The following is a 22,926-nucleotide window of genomic DNA, read 5'->3' on the forward strand; positions in this document are numbered from 1 at the left end:
TTAGTTCTTCTAGGTCCTTGTTAAATTTTTCTTGCATTTTCTCTATTTTATTTACAAGATTTTGGATCATCTTTACTATCATTATTCTGAATACTTTTTCAGGTACACTGCCTATTTGCTCTTCCTTTGTTAGGTCTGGTGGGTTTTTATCTTGCTCCTTCATCTGCTGTGTGTTTTTCTGTCTTCTCATTTTGCTTATCTTACTGTGTTTGGGTTCCCCTTTTTGCAGGCTGCAGGTTCTTAGTTTCCATTGTTTTTTGGTGTCTGTCCCCAGTGGCTAACGTTGGTTCAGTGTGTTGTTTAGACTTCCTGGTGGAGGGGAGTAGTGCCAGTGTTCTGGTGGTTGATGGTGGGCAGTTCCACGTCTGGTGGTGCGTTTTTGGGTGTCTCTGGACTTACTATGATTTTAGGCAGCCTCTCTGCTAATGGATTGGGTTGTGTTCCTGTCTTGCTAGTTGTTTGGCATAGGGTGTCCAGCACTGTAGCTTGCTGGTCATTGAATGAAGCTGGGTGTTGGTGTTGAGATAGAGATGTCTGGGAGATTTTTGCTGTTTGATATTACGTGGAGCTGGGAGGTCTCTTGTGGACCAGTGTCCTGAAGTTGGCTCTCCCAACTCAGAGGCACAGCACTGACTCCTGGCTGCAGCACCAAGAGCCTTTCATCCACATGGCTCAAAATAAAAGTGCGAACAAATAAAAAGAAAGAAACAAAGAGGATAAAAGAAAATAAAATAAAGTAAGGTGAAATAAAATAAAGTGATTAAAATAAAAAAAATATGATTAAGAAAAATGATTTTTTAAAAAGTTAAAAAAAAGAAAAAACAGATGGATAGAACCCTAAGACAAATGGTGAAAACAAAGCTATACAGACAAAATCTCACACAGAAGCATACACATACACACTCAGAAAAAGAGGAAAAGGGGCTAAAATAATAAATCTTGCTCCCAAAGTCCACCTCCTCTATTTGGGATGATTCGTTGTCTATTCAGGTATTCCACAGATGCAGGGTACATCAAGTTGTTTGTGGAGATTTCATCCGCTGCTCCTGAGGCTGCTGGGAGAGATTTCCCTTTCTCTTCTTTGTTCGCACAGCTCCTGGGGCTCAGCTTTGGATTTGGCCCCGCCTCTGCTTGTAGGTCACCTGAGGGTGTCTGTTCTTCACTCAGACAGGACGGGGTTAAAGGAGCCACTGATTCAGGGGATCCGGCTCACTCTGGCCGGGCGGAGGGAGGGGTATGGAGTGCGGTTCAAGCCTACGGTGGCAAAGGCCAGCGTGACTTTGCCCCAGCGTGAGGCGCGCCGTGTGTTCTCCCGGTGAAGTTGTCCCTGTATCCCGGGACCCTGGCAGAGGCGGGTTGCACAGGCTCCCCGGAAGGGAGGTGTGGAGAGTGACCCGTGCTTACACACAGGCTTCTTGGTGGCAGTAGCAGGAGCCTTAACGTCTCATGCCCGTCTCTGGGGTCCACGCTGTTAGCCATGGCTGGCGCCCATCTCTGTAGCTCCTTTAAGCAGTGCTCTTAACCCCTCTCCTCGCGCACCAGGAAACAAAGAGGGAAGAAAAAGTCTCTTGACTCATCTGCAGGTCTAGACTTTTTCCTGGACTCCCTCCTGGCTAGCCGTGGTGCACTAACCCCTTCATGCTGTGTTCTCGCTGCCAGTCGTCTCCCTGCGCTCTGACCGAAGCCAGAGCCTCAGCTCCTAGCCCCGCCCATCCCGGTGGGTGAGCAGGCAAGCCTATAGTGCTGGTGAGTGCTGGTCAGCACCGATCCTCTGTGCGGAAGTCTCTCCACTTTGCCCTCTGCACCCCTGTTGCTGTGCTCTCCTCCACAGTGCCGAAACTTCCCCCCTCCGCCACCCGCAGTCTCTGCCCGCGAAGGGGCTTCTTGTGTGTGGAAACCTTTCCTCCTTCTCGGCTCCCTCCCACTGGTGCAGGTCCTGTCCCTATTCTTTTGTCTCTGTTTTTTTTTCTTTTGCCCTACCCAGGTATGTGGGGAGTTTCTTGCCTTTTGGGAGGTCTGAGATCTTCTGCCAGCATTCAGTATGTGTTCTGTAGGAGTTATTCCACGTGTAGATGTATTTCTGATGTATCTGTGGGGAGGAAGGTGATCTCCACATCTTACTCTTCTGCCATCTTCCCCTCGATCCAATTTGCTAGTATTTTATTGAGGATTTTTTCATATATGTTCATCAGTGATATTGGCCTGTAATTTTCTTTTTTGTGATATCTTTTTCTGGTTTTGGTATCAGGGTGATAGTGGCCTTGTAGAATGAGCTTGGGAGTGCTCCTCCCTCTGCAATTGTTTGGAAGAGTTTGAGAAAGATAGGTGTTAGCTCTTTAGGTTCGTTGCTTTAGGTTTGTTTTGGTAGGTCATTTTCTTCTCTTGTACTTCCCGCCTAGAGAAGTTTCTTTAGCATTTGTTGTAAAGCTGGATTGGTTGTGTTGAATTCTGTTAGCTTGTGGTTGTCTGTGAAGCTTTTGATTTCTCCATCGAATGTGAATGAGATCCTTACTGGTAGAGTTATCTTGGTTATAGGTTTTTCCCTTTTATCACGTTAAATATATCCTGCCACTCACTTCTGGCTGCATAGTTCTTGCTGAAAAATCAGCTTGTATCCTTATGGGGATTCCCATGTGTGTTATTTGTTGCTTTACCCTTGCTGCTTTTAATGTTTTTTCTTTGTATTTAATTTTGTTAGTTTGATTAATATGTGTTGGCATGTTTCTCCTTGGTTTTATCCTGTATGGGAATCTCTGTGCTTCCTGGACCTGGGTGACTATTTCCTTTCCCATTTCAGGGAAGTTTTTGACTATAATCTCTTGAAATATTTTCTCAGACACTTTCTCTTCTGCTTCTTCTTCTGGGACCCGTATAATTCAGATGTTGGTGCGTTCAGTGCTGTCTCTAAGACGTTCCTCGTTTCTTTTTCTTTCTTTTTTCTTTATTCTGCTCCATGGCAGTTATTTCCACCATTCTGTCTTCCAGCTCACTTATCTCTTCTTCTGCCTTAGTTATTCTGCTGTTTATTCCTTCTAGTGTATTTTTCATTTCATTTATTGTGTTGTTGATCACTGATTGTTTGTTCTTACTCCTCTAGGTCCTTGTTAAACATTTCTTGTATCTTCTTGATCCATACCTCCATTTTATTTTCACGATCTTGGATCATCTTTACTGTCATTACTCTGAATTCTTTGTCAAGTAGATTGCCTCTTTCCTCTTCATTATTTGGTCTTGTGGGATTTTACCTTGCTTCTTTGTCTGCAGCATATTTCTCTGTCATTTTGTCTAACTTACTGTGTTCATGGTCTGCTTTCCGCAGGCTCCAGGGTCGTAGTTCATTTCGCTTCTGTTATCTGCCCCCTGGTGGGTGAGGTTGTGCAGGGGTTTGTGTAGGCTTCCTGGTGGGAGGGACTGGTGCCTGTGCTTTGGTGGGTGTAGCTGAGTCTTTTCCCTCTGATAGGCAGGGCCCCAACAGTTAGTGTGTTTTGGGGTGTCTGTGAGCTTAGTACGATTTTAGGAGCCTGTCTGCTGATGGGTTTGGCTGTGTTCCTCTGTTGCTGGTTGTTTGGCATGAGGTGTCAAGCAGTAAAGCCTGCAGGCAGTTGGGCGGAGCCAGGGCTTGGTGTCGAGATGGATACCTCCAGGAGAACACACACCAATTAATATTCCCTGGGCCTGGGGCTTCCCTGGTGGTGCAGTGGTTGAGAGTCTGCCTGCTGATGCAGGGGACACGGGTTCGTGCCCCCGACCGCAAAGATACCACATGCCACGGAGCGGCTGCACCTGTGAGCCATGGCCGCTGAGCCTGCGCGTCCGGAGCCTGTGCTCCGCGATGGGAGAGGCCACAGCAGTGAGAGGCCCATGTACTGCAAAAACAAAAAACAAAAAAAAACACGGTAGTTTAATATTCCCTGGGCCTGGGAATCCTCTGGTGATGTAGCATCCTGGACTCAGTACTCCCACCCAGGAGGCCCAGCCCTGACCCTTGGCCAGAGAATGAAGAGCCTGCAAGCAGCGCATTGTGGCCAGAGAAAAAAGAAAAAAAGGGAAAAGAAAACCAACAGACAGACAAAACCCAATGCAAATAGCAGAAACAAAACCCAAAAAACTGCAACAACAACAACACAGGAAAAGAAAGAAAACAAACATACAAACCAAACCCAAGACAATTGATTAAAACAAAAGCAAACAAACAGAAACAAAGAAACACACCAAAAACCCCAAGAAAACATAAAACGAGAACAAACAAAATTACTCAAAAATGAAAGCAGTCAATAAAGGCTAAACTAGGAAAAAAAAAAAAGAAAAGCAGAGTAAGAACAGAAAGCAAACATCAAAAAAAGCAAAGAAACATAAAACACATAAAAATGATCAAAAATGGAAAAAAGGGCTAAATACAAGAAAAAAACACAAAACAACAAAAAAATCAAAGTAAAAATAGAAAATATATATTAAAAAAAAAATTAAAACAACAACAAGAACTTCACCTTCCTGAGTCCCCTTTACTTTTTTTCTTTCTTTCATCCTACCCCATTGCAAGGGGGTTTTTCTTGTCCTTTTAGGTGTCTGAAGTCTTCCACTAATGTTTATCCGGTGCTTTATGAGAATTGTTCCATTTGTGGATGTATTCTTTATGCACTTGACAGGAGAGATGAATTCTGTCTCCTCCTATTCTGCCATCTTGACTCCTTCCCCCCACCCCATACTAATTCTAATGAACCATAATCTCTGAGGGTGGGAACCAAACATGCATATTGAATGAATATTTTATAAGTGATTTTTTTGAAACTAGAGCATTGTAAACAACTGTCTACTTAAAGGCAAACTATCTATAATTTAGTAATATACATATAGTTGTTTGTCTAAGAACATATATCTATAACAGGCAGATGAGCAATCAGTAAGTTAATATCAGCATTTTTTTAAAAGTGCAGATTCTGGGGTCATTATACCCTTCATTTGTGTTGAGTACAACACAGTGTAATAAAAATACTGATCATGAGGAATTCCATGGTGGTCCAGTGGTTAGGAGTCTGCACTTCCACTGCAGGGAGTGCGGGTTTGATCCCTGGTTGGGTAAATAAGTCCTGCATGCCATGTGGCGTGGCCAAATCATGAATTATCTGGAAAAATGTTTATTTATATTCCTCATATCTAAGGAAAAATGCTTATATTATTCAATTTAGATATATTGTCATCACAAAGTCAGTTATATTCAAAATTGACATAATTCCATTATTCAGAATGAATCTCCTGTTTCCCTATTACCTTTATATGTTTAAAAATAAATTATTCATACATATTTTTCTGTTATTTAAAAAGGTATTTAAAAATAATTTTGAAGTTTCTTATTGATTAATTTTACTGTTACAAATCTTTATTTTAGAAAATAAGTTTCTCTTCATTCCCTTTTTATGAAATTGGTTGGATTTTTTTGGCTGTCTGCTCCCATAAGGTCAAACAAATATTGTGCTAAGCATTATGAATGCAGACATGAATGTGATATTACCTGGATACAGGTTGCTTACCTGTCTAGTGGGAGAGAAAGACAAGGTAATAAGTTGTTAGGACACAGTGTAACAATATTCTTTGCTGGCTGTCTGCTGGAAAAAGATGTCTTTTCTTATAGCATTTTCATGTTTGAAATTTTATAGTGTAATGCTGCTGAAAATTGAAAGAGATATTGCATTTTTAAAAGATGGGCATATGTGGATTTTAATTAGAAGAGGCATTGAGCAGACATTTCCTTTTGAAGACTTGCTTAGGTTTGGTGAAACTAAGTAGGATAGAGTACAGTTGTTTCCTAGCTCTGAATGTTTTTAAAAACCGATGTCATGACCCATGTTTATAATGATGATCTTAAATGTGGCAGAAACTAAAGTGCCTTCTTAAACATAAAAATATTATATTGTGTTCAATATAATATCACAGACTTGAAGGGGACTTTAAAGAACAGTCTAACATAATCTGTTTGTCATGTGAGAACACTGAAGTAGAGTAGTTTGTGATTTGGCCAAGGCTGCTTAGCTTATGCATGGGAGAACTAGGAGGAAAAATTAGGCTGTGACTCTTCCGTCAGTGTTCTTTACACTGGAGAAAACTTCCAGTATGCTTTTGTTATATACCATTCTTTGAAGACTATTACTACATTCATAATATGTGGTATAAAATCAGTTAAAATAATATTAATAAGAGTATACAATTTGACGTTGCTTTTGATGTACATGTATTGCAAAAGTGCATAAAGATATGCCATACTTTAATATAATTCCAAAATGTCAGCTACAGAACATATGTATGTGCATTAAAAAAGGTCCTTGACTTTTTACAAAAAAGACGCCTTGAAAAGGGGAAACTCACTCTCATAGCTATTTAAAAGAGTCCAGTGAAACCCTCAGAATGGGAGAAAATATTTGCAAATGAAGCAACTGACAAAGGATTAATCTCCAAAATTTACAAGCAGCTCATGCAGCTCAATAACAAAAAAAAAAGCAACCCAATCCAAAAATGGGCAGAAGACCTAAATAGATATTTCTCCAAAGAAGATATACAGATTGCCAACAAACACATGAAAGAATGCTCCACATCATTAATCATTAGAGAAATGCAAATCAAAACTACAAAGAGATATCATCTCACACCGGTCAGAATGGCCATCATCAAAAAATCTAGAAACAATAAATGCTGGAGAGGGTGTGGAGAAAAGGGAACACTCTTGCACTGCTGGTGGGAATGTGTATTGGTACAGCCACTATGGAGAACAGTATGGAGGTTCCTTACAAAACTACAAATAGAACTACCATATGACCCAGCAATCCCACTACTGGGCATATACCCTGAGAAAACCATAATTCAAAAAGAGTTGTGTACCAAAATGTTCATTGCAGCTTTATTTACAATAGCCAGGAGATGGAAGCAACCTAAGTGTCCATCATCAGATGAATGGATAAAGAAGATGTGGCACATATACACAATGGAATATTACTCAGCCATAAAAAGAAACAAAATTGTTATTTGTAGTGAGGTGGATGAACCTAGAGTCTGTCATACAGAGTGAAGTAAGTCAGAAAGAGAAAAGCAAATACCGTATGCTAACACATATATATGGAATCTAAGAAAAAAAAAAGTCATGAAGAACCTAGGGGTAAGACAGGAATAAAGACACAGACCTACTAGAGAATGGACTTGAGGATATGGGGAGGGGGAAGGGTAAGCTGTGACAAAGTGAGAGAGTGAAATGGACATATATACACTACCAAACATAAAATAGATAGCTAGTGGGAAGCAGCCGCATAGCACAGGGAGATCAGCTCGGTGCTTTGTGACCACCTAGAGGGGTGGGATAGAGAGGGTGGGAGGGAGGGAGACGCAAGAGGGAGGAGATATGGGAACATATGTATATGTATAACTGATTCACTTTGATATAAAGCAGAAACTAACACACCATTGTAAAGCAATTATACTCCAATAAAGATGTTAAATAAAAAAAAAAAGAGTCCAGTGAAATACTCTTTTGATGTATAAGAAACATCCATGGACATATTTTCAGAACAGATACTTCATTTCTGACTGATTAGTGGTTCTTAATACCTAAAGCTAAAACTCCTCTGCTGGATACCCTTCTTTGAGAGTAAATGTCTGACTACTTATGTAACATGGCAGTTATTTTAGCTGCCATGAAGCCCCCTTACTTGGGACCATGCTCTTGCCCATTATGACCACAGTCGCCATTGATTAATCAGTTAATTAAAGGGTGAATGGATTGGGAACATTCTTGCCATCCAGACCAGAATTGATATGATATAATGGAAAGCTACCAAGACTTCTAGACATCATGATTAACTAGTCATGTGAACTTAAACTCTGTGTGTCTCAGTTTTCTCCCCTATAGTGTCAGAGGTTGGATAATATATCCCAGCTTTTGTTATTTTGTGATATATAATACATTTGAGGTTTTTTTTTCATCCTAGCTACTGTGCTAGGGACTAGAATTACAGTTCACCTGAGTGTAGTCTTGATATAGAGTCCTATATGAAGGAGCAGAAACACTTCCAAGGTGACTTCCTTCTGCCTGACCCAGGTGGTAGTAAATCTGGCATATAATTTATATATAAAGTTTCAATAAAAGTAGGCTCATGGCCTGGAAACATATTTTTGGGCTTTGCAGATTTTGTTTGTCTAGGCTAGTTTCTTTTTCATTGATATGGCTAGCTGGACATTTAAATATTCATATATTACTGACTACTTAAAATGGTATAGTGAAATACTATTTAAAAGAACTCTTGAGGTTCACATTTTTTGTCATGTCCCACAATTTACAAGGTTTTATCTATCTCTTGACTTTCTCTGCATCTACCTCATAAGTCATACTCCATTGAGGTTCTTAAGACTCTGTTAGTTGTTGATGTTTTACTTCTGTCTCTACCTAGTTGGAACAGAAGCTGAAGCATAGATTTTACATGCTTCTGTTTACATGAAATTATATAATAGGGGTGGTGGTGGTGATGTTCTATCTCTATGTGTTAGAAAACCCAGGAAATGGGGATGCTAGTAGCCCATAAAACTCTGTGCTAGATTTAAGGAGTTAGGTATTAAATTATTTCTGTTGTGATTTCTGGTTCTAAATGGAGCTAATAATAAGATGTTGTAAGTATATTTGAGTATTGCTTGGATTTCTTTTTTCAGGATGAAGGAGTTGTTAAAGAAATCCCTATTACTCATCACGTTAAGGAAGGATATGAGAAAGCAGATCCTGCACAATTTGAGTTACTCAAAGTTCTTGGTCAGGGATCCTTTGGAAAGGTAATGGATGCCTTTTTCCCCATTTGTTTTTCTTCTAAACATTTAACAAAAAAAGTATACACATAGGTAGAAATCTGGTAAATGTGCTGTTTCTAAATTGTCAAAGGATACACACAAAGGCGGCTCTAATTTTACTGCTTTTTATTTCTGTTGTATTTTTAGTTCAATTTCTTTATTCTTCTCTGTAATAATAAAGGTTTTCTAATCCCCTGGGATCACTGATATCTCTAGGACAAAATATAGCATGCTATTTATTAGCTGCCTAAATCAAGAAAGTTTGAATTTTGTAAAAGAGATCTTGTTTCTCTGTTCACATGCTGGCATGACCTTAGCTTTCTTTCTTGGTGATTTCATCTGTATTCCTTAGCTCTATCACAGAAGCCAGAATGTATGTATCAATTCATGTACTGAATACATAAATTAATCTATCATCTTTTAAAGCAAATATGTGTGTAAAGTACAGCTATGGTAAGTACTGGGTGATATATGGGTTATGTGAAACTCCTGCCTTCAAAGGGCTTAAATTTCAAGGGAAAAAGCAAAATTGAGGAAGATAAACTCTGACACTCATTATTAAAATTGGTTATTAAGGGCTTAATGGTATATGATTCTTGGAAAAGATGTATGTAGGTCTGGTTCCTGACTTTTGTATACCTAACATCTAAGACATGAAAAGTATTGCATACACATATTAAGTAACAACCTTTAGGAAACAGCAACAGTGGCAATTTAAGGGGAGGAAGTTAATGAGAAACTACTAATTTCAGGGTGGCTGAGATTTAGTTTCAAAGGGGAAAGTAAGGAAGTTGAGCATTGCTTATTTATTATGCTCTGAAACATTATAAAAGAAAGACATTTATTGAACACTTGGTTTGTGTATAACACTTTAAAAAACAACATTGGTTAATATAAAGTAGACATAATTGTCTTAAAGTAATCTGATACCTGTGTGGTATAGAATACAACATGTAAAATATAGAGAAACATTTTCAGGACACAAAAAGTACAAGCTAAGGTGGATTATGGTTTGGCAGTGAATTGGTACAGGAGGTATGTGATGACAAGGAGATAGGACTTGAATAGTTGTGCTAGGGAGAGTAAAACTAGAAGGAGCTTTCAATAGATTGTATGTGTGGGAGGTGTATTTATAGAACTGACCTGTAGAGTAGGCATGTGCATTTTGAACACCTTTATTTTTTAAAGTTACTAGAAGTACAGTATATAAACAAATATTTTACATTATATTTTATGATGTTAATTTTAGAACAGAGATGAAGTTCTTTTACATCCCCAATATATAAATGCTTACATAGTGACTCAAATAAAATATCACCAGGCAATCATTTCAAGCCATTAAAAGTATTTGTTTTGTCATTTGATATATGTGAATTTATTCATATGTGTATTTATTTATATCCAGCTTTGTTCCAGAAAGGATTTAAGGCTTTCATAGATGAATACTAAATAAAATAAAATTTAAAATAAGTGGGGAAGATGATGGAAGCAGAAAAATTGGAGCAGGAAAGATGAGATGAAGCCAGGAATAAACTCTGTTGTTCACAGATGCATGGTATAAGGGCCTAGAAATGGGGCAAAAGTGAAGACAAATATTTTGGCAGCCATTATAAAGAGGCTGAAACATTTAATTGTATGATTATTGACAGTATCTTTAAGAAACAGATCAAACAGACCAGAGAAATTTTTCTTATGGGGCTTCATGAAGAAAATACAGTATAATATAATAAAATGTCTTCAGTAACATCTTCACATTAATTATAGCAACACGCTGACAAGTTGTCAATGCAGTCCTTAAAAAAATCAGGGAACACTCAGCTTTGTACAGGAACTTTGGTTTAACAAGGATATCATAGATGCCTTTAAAAAATTCCTAATACTAAAATACAGAATAGTGATCCTTGTGCAGTTCATCAACCAAAGAAATATTAAGGAGGTGGCTTATTTTTTTCTTCCTAGGATGTGAACATACTTGCTTGTCAGTATTATGTCATTTGCGTAGGCATTGTGTGGGTGGGACTTGTTATATGCTGAACCTATTCAGGAATTTGGCCAAGGCTGTGAATCAGATAAGTGTAGGAGCAATTCCAAGAAACTTTGGGCTGCAGTCTTATTTATAAGTTTTTCTGTGAAAGTCCCATTGTTAAAATGCAATAAATGGAATTTTAACCTATATAATGCTTTGTGACATTGAACATCTATATAGTCTATTTAATCGGGAAAATCCTACGAAAATCAGTTGTAAAATTGTACTTTAAAGAAGCATGCATTATCATAAAAGATGCATATAAAATTCTGTACTAAGCACATCAAGTAATGTGTGAATTTAAATGAAGTATACCAAACAACTTACATTACTTATTTTAAAACACAATAAAATAAAACACTTGAAAACATGTTTGACATTGTCAGACTAGCCTTTCGTATATTTCACATGTCAAATCATTTACACAAAGCATACATACATTTTAACATTCATGCTTCATATTATTTTTGCTTTTGTGATAGTAAAGCCTTTAAATATAGGACTTAAAAATGGATTTTTGAAAATGTCAAACCCTTGCCCTCCTTAGTAATTGATTAGCTATCAAGAGATAGTTTTAAAAATATATGTTTACAACTTAAAATTTCTTGCAAATGGTCCTTTCTCTTCAATCAGTGTTAAAGCTGTGCAGTTCTGCAGTTCACTTCAGCAAACACTTCTTAACGGAAAATATAAAAGTCCATATGACAGAGAGAAAAGTATATTGGAGTAATTCACTCATTCATTTCTCTTCTGAACAATTTCTGAGAATTGGATTAGAGTGACTGAAAAGAAACCTCTCTGATCAGGAAAGAGATGTTTTTAGAAACAGTAGTTTGAAGTCATGCAGCTTCTTCTGTAGTTGATGATGGGAAGAGAGCAGAGTGAGATGATGTTTTCTTGTGCTAGGAAAGTTCACTCATTAGACCTGAAAAGAACAAATCAGGTAATGAACAAATAAACAGTTATATCTCTAGACTGTGAATGATGGCTTCTATTAGATGCCATATTGAGATACTAGTGAGTGTTTTAAGAGATAGGGGAAAAGTGGCTGCTTTGTGCTTTGGGTTTTTCTTTCTTCTTTAATTGTCTCTTTTTACCCTCTGTATTCCATTCTTTTCAACTCCACTAAAGGCTGTGTTCTAGAACAGTGGTTCTCAAAGTGGGGTCTACTACCCCTGGATATCCACAGGACACTTTCAGGGGGTTCTCAAGGTCAAGACTGTTTTATAATACTAAGATATTATTCGTAAAACTTTTGGCACTTTGGCACAGTCAAGGAAGTGATTTTAAACTACATCAGTAATCATATTCTTCACTGTCACCCACTTACAGTTAAAAAAATGTGTTTTACTTAAGAATGTCCTCGATGAGGTTTTAACAGTGATTAAATTTATCAAGTATCAACCCTTGAGTACACATCTTCTTAATATTGTGTGATGAAATTGAGAAGTACACAAAGTACTTTAGCTGCATACCAAAAGTATGATTGTCTCAAGACAGAGCACTTTTGTAATTTTTTGAGTTGTGAGCTAAATTAGACACTTTTTTCATGGAAAAGCATTTTTACTTGAAAGAATGATCGACAAACTATGGTTACTTAGACTTGGGTATTTGGTAGATGTTTTCTCAAAAATGAATGGAGCGAACCTGTTATTTCATGGAAAACAACTGATAATATTTTTGTCAATGATAAAATTCGAGCTTTGAAGCAAAAAATTAGAATTTTGGAAAATTTTTATTTGCCACTGTAGGCTCAACTGTTCTCAATACTCAAAAGACTTTCCTGATGAGATTGCTACTGTCAACATTTGGAAGATCTGAATAACTCAGTGACCCAATGTTTTTGAGTTGACCAAACACATGATGTTATCAAATCAGACATCAGTACAAAATCCATTCAAAGTGTCAGGTAGATCATGGATTATTATATAAAAGAATATGGACAGTTAATTGATGTGGTTTCAGATTTTTCATTGCAGCTAATCTTTAAGAAACTGCCACTTGTCAAATTCTTGTGTCGTATCAAAAAAGAATAACTACAATTATATGGAAAGGCTATTAAAATAGTACTCCCTTTTCCAAATACATATCTGTGTGAGGCCTGATTTTCTTCTTATAATTTAAGCAAAATAACTTAATTGCAACAGATTGAATGTAGAAGCAGATATGAGAATCCAGCTGTCTTCTGTTAAGCCAGATATTAGAGACTTGCAAAAATGTAGATCAGTGTCAATCTTCTCATTGATTTTTTTGTTTTGGAAAAAATATAGTTATCTGTATAAAAATATTTATATTCACATATAACAGGTATTTATTATTTTTAATGAATTAATACATAGTTAATTTTTTTCTGTTTTTATTTTTAATATAGTAAATATCAATAGATAAAACCCACAAAAACAAAAGTACTTTAGAGTCATCAGTAATTTTTAGGATTGTAAAAGAATTCTTTTTTTATTATGTTTATCATCTTTAAGGTTTTTATTTTTATTTTTTTAATATTTATTGGAGTATAGCTGCTTTACAATGTTATGTTAGTTTCTACTGTACAGCAAAGTAAAAGAATTCTTGAGACCAAAAATATTGAGAATTGCTTTCTTGGAAGAGACTGAGAAAGATAGTTCTCTTACTTGTGGTGTAGTCAACACTCACGAAATGACTTGACTCCTTTGTTGTCAACATCTTGGTCACATGATATTGATTAGGAAAGAGGAAACTGTTTATCTACCTTTATTTGCCCATGTCAGTAAAACTGAATGAAAACTTTAAGTCTGGTGCTTAGGGTTAATGCCATTTGCTTAGCTTTGAAACGTGTGTGTGTGTGTGTGTGTGTGTGTGTGTGTGTGTGTGTGTGTGTGTGTTATGGCAATTAATTTAACCTGCTGTTTAAAAAACTGATATAGACTGAAATCAGCTATACAAATACGTACAAGTCCACTTGTTTGCCAACAGCAGAAAACTTGAAAAATACAGGTAAGAAAATGTGCATCTGGGGTCATAGCTTCTTTAGCTCACTCAATAAGTTTTATATGACATTTAGAACCCCATGGTAATCTAGTTTGTGTTTGTATTCTCTCTAACCCAGATTGAATATATTCTTCTGTGATTAAAAAGCCTGATTTAGCACTGTTCATTTATAAAATACTAATTTTATTTTCTAGTGAATCTTCATTATAAAGGAGACCGAGGGTAGGCTATAGGTGTGTTAAATTTGACATTCTGTTCCATTGCTTACTATTTTCATCAGTGAAAAATCATGGATTTTTAGGACTATCCTCTCCAAGTTTAAATGCACTAAAAATAACTCCATGGAATGAAGCTACTGAAATCTTCTGTGGCAATGCACACTTCCTTGGGGTTCTACATTGTTTGGGGAGATCTTGTTGGAGTTCAGAGTAGATATTAGACATGAAAGTAACATAGGGTAGTAGCTTTGTTAGTTCTTTCAGTACAGAAATGTTTATGGTGATATGCAATTTTATGATTTGGTTCAAGCCCTGAACTTTTCTTTTCTCCAAAGATAGTTTTATGTTGCAAAACCCAGCCATCTGTTAATATGTGAATTCTCTTGATTAGTCTACTCCAAGTGTGGTATGAACTGTTACTGGCTTACTGTAAGACATGTTCAAAAACTGAGAGTAAGCATTTAGCAACTTTTACAGAAATTTGACAAAGTAATTTTATGTGTAGAATCAATTAGTATAAAAAGGGATTGTATTTTATGACATTTAAATTTCAATTTTCTAAATAATTCATTTTGATTATATTTTATAGAAGTATGGTCTGCAATGGACTTGGAGAAAAGGGGGAAAAAAGACTGGTTGGTCTACACAGAAAGTGTGAGAAGCACTACACTAGATGAGTATGAAAACTGTAAACCTGAAATGGTCCTTGAGTTTAGGTCTGATATAAAGAATAGGAGAAGCAGAGATTAAATGAAGTAAAGATTCCACCCCCTCACCTGCCCAGTTGGCTGATACATAATTATCACATAAAATATTTGGATTAAAGGGTTTTAAGCTCTACCTTAGGAAAGAGGCAAGACAAAAAATTAGTTAAAATCTCTCCCATCTGCAGTTTTGTGTGAACAAGTTAGTTACTTGACCACATTTTAAAGTTAAGCAACACTTGAATAGAACTTGTTAGAGTTGAGGATGGCAGGTAAGGCAGTGAACACGTTTTACTAAATAGTTAAAAAATTGAAACAACCCTTTGCTAATAAATAACTCATAAAACTGTAATATACTCAATTATCTTCATAACTGAGGCTTTTTAAAACTTAGCTTTTAATGAGTCATAATACTGGTTTGAAAATATGAGATATTATTACTTAAGCTTACTTGGTAACTTTAAATAATTTAACTTTCATTTCTTTATTGAAATATTTGCCATCTTGATTCTTTTTCTTGGCAGACAGATAAGAATTGCCTGATTTCTTATTAGAAAATAAAATACCTGGTAACTTCTAAAATGGACCAATAGGGAAGTAGAAATGAAGGTATCAAATTAATGGTCATCACATTTGTTTGCTCCTTATTAAGGTAACAAAAAGGAGCTTGGGTCTTATAAGGAGCTCCCTTAGCTCAAATTGTCTTTCGTTATATTATTTATCTCTTACATCAGAAACTTCTCAAATGTTCTTTTAAATTTTCTTTTCCACAATAGGATGTACGGGAGTGTGATTCACTAAGTGACTGAAAGTGAGAAAATATTAACCAAGTATAATTTATAGAGAAAGGTATATCTTTATAAAATTAGAGAAAATGCAGGGCCGTATGTATGTGCTAATGTATATGTTTAGCAGGAATGGCTTGGGATGTGAATTTCACTGTTTTAATTTTAATTCTCCTATTAGGTTTTTCTTGTTAGAAAGAAGACTGGTCCTGATGCTGGACAGCTCTATGCAATGAAGGTGTTAAAGAAAGCTTCTTTAAAAGGTAGAAAATTGGAAACCTTATTAAAATAGAATGTGGTAAAGCTTGTTTTAAGAAATATGCTGTGCACTGCTTATATAAGATGAGTAGATTTAGTTTCCTTTTAACATTAGTAATTGTTACAGATTTCTAGTGGTAAGTGATATTTCTAGGTTTGATATTGGCATATACCCTAATTTAGTGAGAGTGTACCCTAGTAAAAATTTAATGGGATAAAAAGTGACATGTTTTATTTAAAGTGAACTTATTTTATTAAACTATATTCTTTTATTTCAAGATTCTTATTTTTTCTATCTGTTTTGGTATTGCATATTGAGAAAGCACAGCCACCTGCATACACTTATATACACTGTCTTCCAGGCTGTGATAACAATAACACTGTGCTCAGTTTTAATCAATAAACTCATTTGAACAATTTGGAGACTAATATATAATAAATGCTTATTCACCAAATAACTTTGTGTCTCCTTAACACATCTCTAGATCTAAACTGAATTTGTTAGCTTTCTGAGAATATGGTAATTACTGTCTAGGAATATAGACTGCAAATTTGGGCACTTATAAAGTTATGTTTTATATTTCTGTATTTTTGTTGGGTGAATTACTGATGGGATCTCTACTGAAATTATATACGAGAGCAATATATTCTACCCTTCTGTAATTTTTAGTTCGAGACAGAGTTCGGACAAAGATGGAGAGGGATATACTGGTGGAAGTAAATCATCCATTTATTGTCAAGTTGCACTATGGTATGTAATCTTTTTTTAAAAAAAATATGGAATTAGAGAACTAAGATTTCCTTTCAGACAATAATATAACAGGATATAAATACTTCAAACAGGAAATGAATATGGAATGATTTAATACATTCAACTATGTAAAATGTATTTATCTGAAATAAGAATTAATATCTAGCTTTTAGTTGTCTTTCCTGTATTTGTTGGTTAACTTGTCTAAGGTAACAAGATAGTGTCTTCTGATTACTTGTCTAGTAGTATTTCTGTACTAGGCTATACCTCCAGGGATCTTAGGCTATAAACTACTGTGACAATTTCTTCAAAACATTTTTGTGTTTGGAAGGGCCCCTCTTACATGTTCATAATGAGCATATTAATCTTACTTCCTCATTCTGTTGAAGAGGACCATATGGTATATTAGTCTATTTGAGTTATTTTTTCTTATGTTTGGCAGGAGAGGAATACAAGTGAGAAGCAATAGGTACAATGGAAAGAACATGAATTTGGAGTCAGACAGTTCTGAGGTTTTTTTTTTTTTTTAATTGTGATATAGTTGACTTACAGTATTATATAAGTTTCAGGTGTACAATATAGTGTTTCACAATTTTAAGGTTATATCCCATTTATATTTACTATAAAATATTGGTGATGAATCCTTGTGTTGTACTATATATCCTTGTAGGTTACTTACTTTATACATAGTAGTTTGTACCTCTTAATCCCCTACCCCTATCTTGCCCCATCCCCCTCCCTCTCCCCATTGGTAAACACTAGTTTGTTCTCTATATCTATGAGTCTGTTTCTTTTTAGTTATATTCCCTAGTTGGTTTTATTTTTTAGATTCCACTTAGAAGTGATATCATATAATATTTGTCTTTGATTTTCACTAAGCATAATATTCTCTGTGTCCATTCATGTTGTTGAAATGGCAATATTTCATTGTTTTTTATGGCTGATTAATAATCTCTGTGTGTGTGTGTGTGTGTATGTGTGTGTGTGTGTGTGTGTGTGTTTGTGTGTGTACGCCCCATCTTTTTGTTTTTCTCTTATTTTTTTCTTATTGGAGAATAATTGCTTTAAAATGGTGTGTTAGTTTCTGCTTTATAACAAAGTGAATCACTTATACATATACATATGTTCCCATATCTCCTCCCTCTTGCATCTCCCTCCCTCCCACACTCCCTATCCCACCCATCCAGGTGGTCACAGAGCACCGAGCTGATCTCCCTGTGCTATGCGGCTGCTTCCCACTAGCTATCTATTTTACATTTGGTAGTGTATACATGTCCATGCCACTCTCTCACTTTGTCACAGCTTACCCTTCCCACTCCCCATATCTGCAAGTCCATTCTATAGTAGGTCTGTGTCTTTATTCCCGTCTTACCCCGAGGTACTTCATGACATATGTTTTTTCTTATATTCCATATATATGTGTTATCATATGGAATTTGTCTTTCCCTTTCTGAATTACTTCACTCTGTGTGACAGACTCTAGGTCCATGCCCCTCACTACAAATAACTCAATTTTGTTTCTTTTTATGGCTGAGTAGTATTCCATTGTATATATGTGCCACATCTTCTTTATCCATTCATCCGATGATGGACACTTAGGTTGTTTGCATCTCCTGGCTATTGTAAATAGAGCTGCAATGAACACTTTGGTACATGACTCTTTTTGAATTATGGTTTTCTCAGGGTATATGCTCAGTAGTGGGATTGCTGGGTCATATGGTAGATCTATTTTTAGTTTTTTAAGGAACCTCCATACTGTTCTTCATAGTGGCTGTACCAATTCACATTCCCACCAGCAGTGCAAGAGTGTTCCCTTTTCTCCACACCCTCTCCAGCATTTATTGTTTCTAGATTTTTGATGATGGCCATTCTGACCGGTGTGAGATGATATCTCATTGTAGTTTTGATTTGCATTTCTCTAATGATTAATGATGTTGAGCATTCTTTCAAGTGTTTGTTGGCAATCTGTATATCTTCTTTGGAGAAATGTCTATTTAGATTTTCTGCCCATTTTTGGATTGGGTTGTTTGGCTTTTTCTTGTTATTGAGCTGCATGAGCTGCTTTTAAATTTTGCAGATTAATCCTTTGTCAGTTGCTTCATTTGCAAATATTCTCTCCCATTCTGAGGGTTGTCTTTTGGTCTTATTTATGGTTTCCTTTGCTGTGCAAAAGCTTTTAAGTTTCATTAGGTCCCATTTGTTTATTTTTGTTTTTATTTCCATTTCTCTAGAAGGTGGGTCAAAAAGGATATGGCTGTGATTTATGTCATAGAGAGTGCTGCCTATGTTTTCCTCTAATAGTTTGATAGTTTCTGGCCATACATTCAGGTCTTTAATCCATTTTGAGCTTATTTTTGTGTATGGTGTTAGGGAGTGATCTAAGCTCATACTTTTACATGTACCTGTTCAGTTTTCCCAGCACCACTTATTGAAGAGTCTGTCCTTTCTCCACTGTACATTCCTGCCTTGATTATCCAAGTTAAGGTGATTATATGTGCATGGGTTTATCTCTGGGCTTTCTGTCCTGTTCCATTGCTCTATATTTCTGTTTTTGTGCCAGTACCATACTGTCTTGAGTACTGTAGCTTTGTAGTATAGTCTGAAGTCAGGGAACCTGATTCCTCCAGCTCCGTTTTTCGTTCTCAAGATTCCTTTGGCTATTCGGCGTCCTTTGTGTTTCCATACAAATTGTGAAATTTTTTGTTCTAGTTTTGTGAAAAATGCCAGTGGCAGTTTGATAGGGATTGGATTGAATCTGTAGATTGCTTTGGGTAGTAGAGTCATTTTCACAATGTTGATTCTTCCAATCCAACAACATTGTATATCTCTCCATCTATTTGTATCATCTTTAGCTTCTTTCATCAGTGTTTTATAATTTTCTGCATACAGGTCTTTTGTCTCCTTAGGTAGGTTTATTCCTAGATATTTTATCCTTTTTGTTACGGTGGTAAATGGGAGTGTTTTCTTGATTTCACTTTCAGATTTTTCATCATTAGTATCTAGGAATGCCAGAGATTTCTGTGAATTAACTTTGTATCCTGCCACTTTACCAAATTCATTGATTATCTTTAGTAGTTTTCTGGTAGCATCTTTAGGATACTCTATGTATAGTATCAAGTCATCTGCAAACAGTGACAGCTTTACTTCTTCTTTTCCAATTTGGATTCCTTTTATTTCCTTTTCTTCTCTGATTGTTGTGGCTAAAACTTCCAGAACTATGTTGAATAAGAGTGGTGAGAGTGGGCAACTTTGTCTTGTTCCTGATCTTAGTGGAAATGCTTTCAGTTTTTCACCATTGAGGATGATGTTGGCTGTGGGTTTGTCATATATGCCCTTTATTGTGTTGAGGAAAGTTCCCTCTGTGCCTACTTTCTGCAGGGTTTTTATCATAAATGGGTGTTGAATTTTGTCGAAAGCTTTCTCTGCCTCTATTGAGATAAGCATATATTTTTTCTCCTTCAATTTGTTAATCTGGTGTATCACATTGATCGATTTGCATATATTGAAGAATCCTTGCATTCCTGGAATAAACCCCACTTTATCGTGGTGTATGGTCCTTTTCATGTGCTGTTGCATTCTGTTTGCTAGTATTTCGTTGAGGATTTTTGCATTTATGTTCATCAGTGATATTAGCCTGTAGTTTTCTTTCTTTGTGACATCCTTTTCTGGTTTTGGTATCAGGGTGATGGTGGCCTCATAGAATGAGTTTGGGAGTGTTCCTCCCTCTGCTATATTTTGGAAGAGTTTGAGAAGGATAGGTGTTAGCTCTTCAGTAAATATTTGATAGAATTTGCTTGTGAAGCCATCTGGTCCTTGGCTTTTGTTTGTTGGAAGATTTTTAATCACATTTTCAATTTCAGTGCTTGTGATTGGTCTGTTCATATTTTGTATTTATTCCTGATTCAGTCTTGTCTGGTTGTGCATTTCTATGATTTTGTCCATTTCTTCCAGGTTGTCCATTTTATTGGCATAGAGTTGCCTGTAGTAATCTCTCATGATCTTTTGTATTTCTGCAGTGTCGGTTGTTACTTGTCCTTTTTCATTTCTGATACTATTGGTTGGAGTCTTCACCCTTTTTTTCTTGATGAGTCTGACTAATGGTTTATCAATTTTGTTTATATTCTCAAAGAACCGGCTTTTAGTTTTATTGATCTTTGCTATTGTTTCCTTCATTTCTTTTTCATTTATTTCTGATCTGATCTTTATGATTTATTTCCTTCTGCTAACTTTGGGTTTTTTTGTTCTTCTTTCTCTAATTGCTTTAGGTGCAAGGTTAGGTTGTTTATTCGAGATGTTTCCTGTTTCTTAAGGTAGGATTGTATTGCTATAAACTTCCCTCTTAGAACTGCTTTTGCTGCATCCCATAGGTTTTGGGTCATCGTGTCTCCATTGTCATTTGTCTAGGTATTTTTTGATTTCCTCTTTGATTCCTTCAGTGATCACTTTGTTATTAAGTAATGTATTGTTTAGCCTCCATGTGTTTGTATTTTTTACAGATCTTTTCGTGTAATTGATATTTAGTCTCATAGCGTTGTGGTTGGGAAAGATACTTGATAAAATTTCAATTGTCTTAAATTTACTAAGGCTTGATTTGTGACCCAAGATATGATCTATCCTGGAGAATGTTCCATGAGCACTTCAGAAAAATGTGTATTCTGTTGCTTTTGGATGGAATATCGTATAAATATCAATTAAGTCCATCTTGTTTAATGTATCATTTAAAGCTTGTGTTTCCTTATTTACTTTCATTTTGGATGATCTGTCCATTGGTGAAAGTGGGGTGGTAAAGCCCCCTACTATGAATGTGTTATTGTCGATTTCCCGTTTTATGGCTGCTAGTATTTGCCTTATGTATTGAGCTGCTTCTATGTTGGGTGCATAAATATTTACAAGTCTTATATCTTCTTCTTGGATCGATCCCTTTATCATTATGTAGTGTCCTTCTTTGTCTCTTGTAATAGTCTTTATTTTAAAGTCTATTTTGTCTGATGTGAGAATTGCTACTCCAGCTTTCTTTTCCTTTCCATTTGAATGGAATATTTTTTTCCAATCCCTCACTTTCAGTCTGTATGTGTCTCTAGGCCTGAAGTGTGTCTCTTGTAGACAACATATTTATGGATCTTGTTTTTGTATCCATTCAGCCAGTGTGTGTCTTTTGGTGGGAGCATTTAATCCATTGACATTTAAGGTAATTATTGATATGTATGTTCCTATTCCCATTTTCTTAATTGTTTTGTGTTTGTTATTGTAGGTCTTTTCCTTCTCTTGTGTTTCTTGACTAGAGAAGTTCCTTTAGCATTTGTTGTAAAGCTGGTTTGGTGGTGCTGAACTCTCTCTGCTTTTGCTTGTCTGTAAATGTTTTAATTTCTCCATCAAATCTGAATGAGATCCTTGCTGGGTAGAGTAATCTTGGTTGTAGGTTTTTCTCCTTCATCACTTTAAATATGTCCTGCCACTCCCTTCTCGCTTGCACAGTTTCTGCTGAAAGATCAGCTGTTAACCTTATGGGGACTCCCTGTGTGTTATTTGTTGTTCTTCCCTTGCTGCTTTTAATATATTTTCTTTGTATTTAATTTTTGACAGTTTGATTAATATATGTCTTGGCATGTTTCTCCTTGGATTTATCCTTTATGGGACTCTCTGTGCTTCCTGGACTTGATTAACTATTTCATTTCCCATATTAGGGAAGTTTTCAACTATAATCTCTTGAAATATTTTCTCAGTCCCTTTCTTTTTCTCTTCTTCTTCTGGATCCCCTATAATTCGAGTGTTGGTTCGTTTAATGTTGTCCCACTGGTCTCTGAGACTGTCCTCAGTTCTTTTCATTCTTTTTTCTTTATTCTGCTCTGCAGTAGTTATTTCCACTATTTTGTCTTCCAGGTCACTTATCCGTTATTCTGCCTCAGTTATTCTGCTATTGATCTCATCTGGAGTATTTTTAATTTCATTAACTGTGTTGTTCATCATTGCTTGTTTCATCTTTAGTTCTTCTAGGTCCTTGTTAAATGTTTCTTGCATATTGTGTATTTTATTTCCAAGATTTTGGGTCATCTTTACTACCATTATTCTGAATTCTTGTTCAGATAGACTGCCTATTTCCTCTTCATTTGTTAGGTCTGGTGGGTTTTTATCTTGCGCTTTCATCTGCTGTGTGTTTTTCTGTCTTCTCATTTTGCTTATCTTACTGTGTTTGGGGTCTCCGTTTTGCCGGCTGCAGGTTCATAGTTCCTGTTTTTTTTGGTGTCTGTCCCCAGTGGCTAAAGTTGGTTCAGTGGTTGTGTAGGCTTCCTGGTGGAGGGGACTAGTACCTGTGTTTTGGTGGATGAGGCTGGATCTTGTCTTTCTGGTAGGCAGGTCCACGTTTGGCGGTGTATTTTGGGGTGTCTGTGGACTTATTATG

General features: G+C 36.3%; 1 protein-coding gene across 9 annotated transcripts in view; it reads left to right on the forward strand.

The window, feature by feature from the left end:
* Positions 1-22,926, forward strand: part of RPS6KA6 (ribosomal protein S6 kinase A6) — a 171,535-nt gene that overhangs the window by 59,738 nt on the left and 88,871 nt on the right. For 7 of the 9 annotated variants that reach the window (XR_012329362.1, XR_004524393.2, XM_033849215.2 and 4 more), the window contains 3 exons: positions 8,686-8,802; positions 15,699-15,780; positions 16,446-16,526. Coding sequence is in view for 7 of the 9 variants with exons in the window: in XM_033849215.2 (XP_033705106.1) it covers positions 8,686-8,802; positions 15,699-15,780; positions 16,446-16,526 (280 nt within the window). In the remaining 2 variants the exon portion in view is untranslated. Of the gene's footprint in view, positions 1-8,685; positions 8,803-14,617; positions 14,706-15,698; positions 15,781-16,445; positions 16,527-22,926 lie in introns of those variants that run through there. The other 2 variants (XM_019932210.2, XM_019932211.2) reach the window with 2 other exon arrangements.

This window comes from Tursiops truncatus, chromosome X, assembly GCF_011762595.2.
Source record: "Tursiops truncatus isolate mTurTru1 chromosome X, mTurTru1.mat.Y, whole genome shotgun sequence".
NCBI lineage: Eukaryota > Metazoa > Chordata > Mammalia > Artiodactyla > Delphinidae > Tursiops > Tursiops truncatus.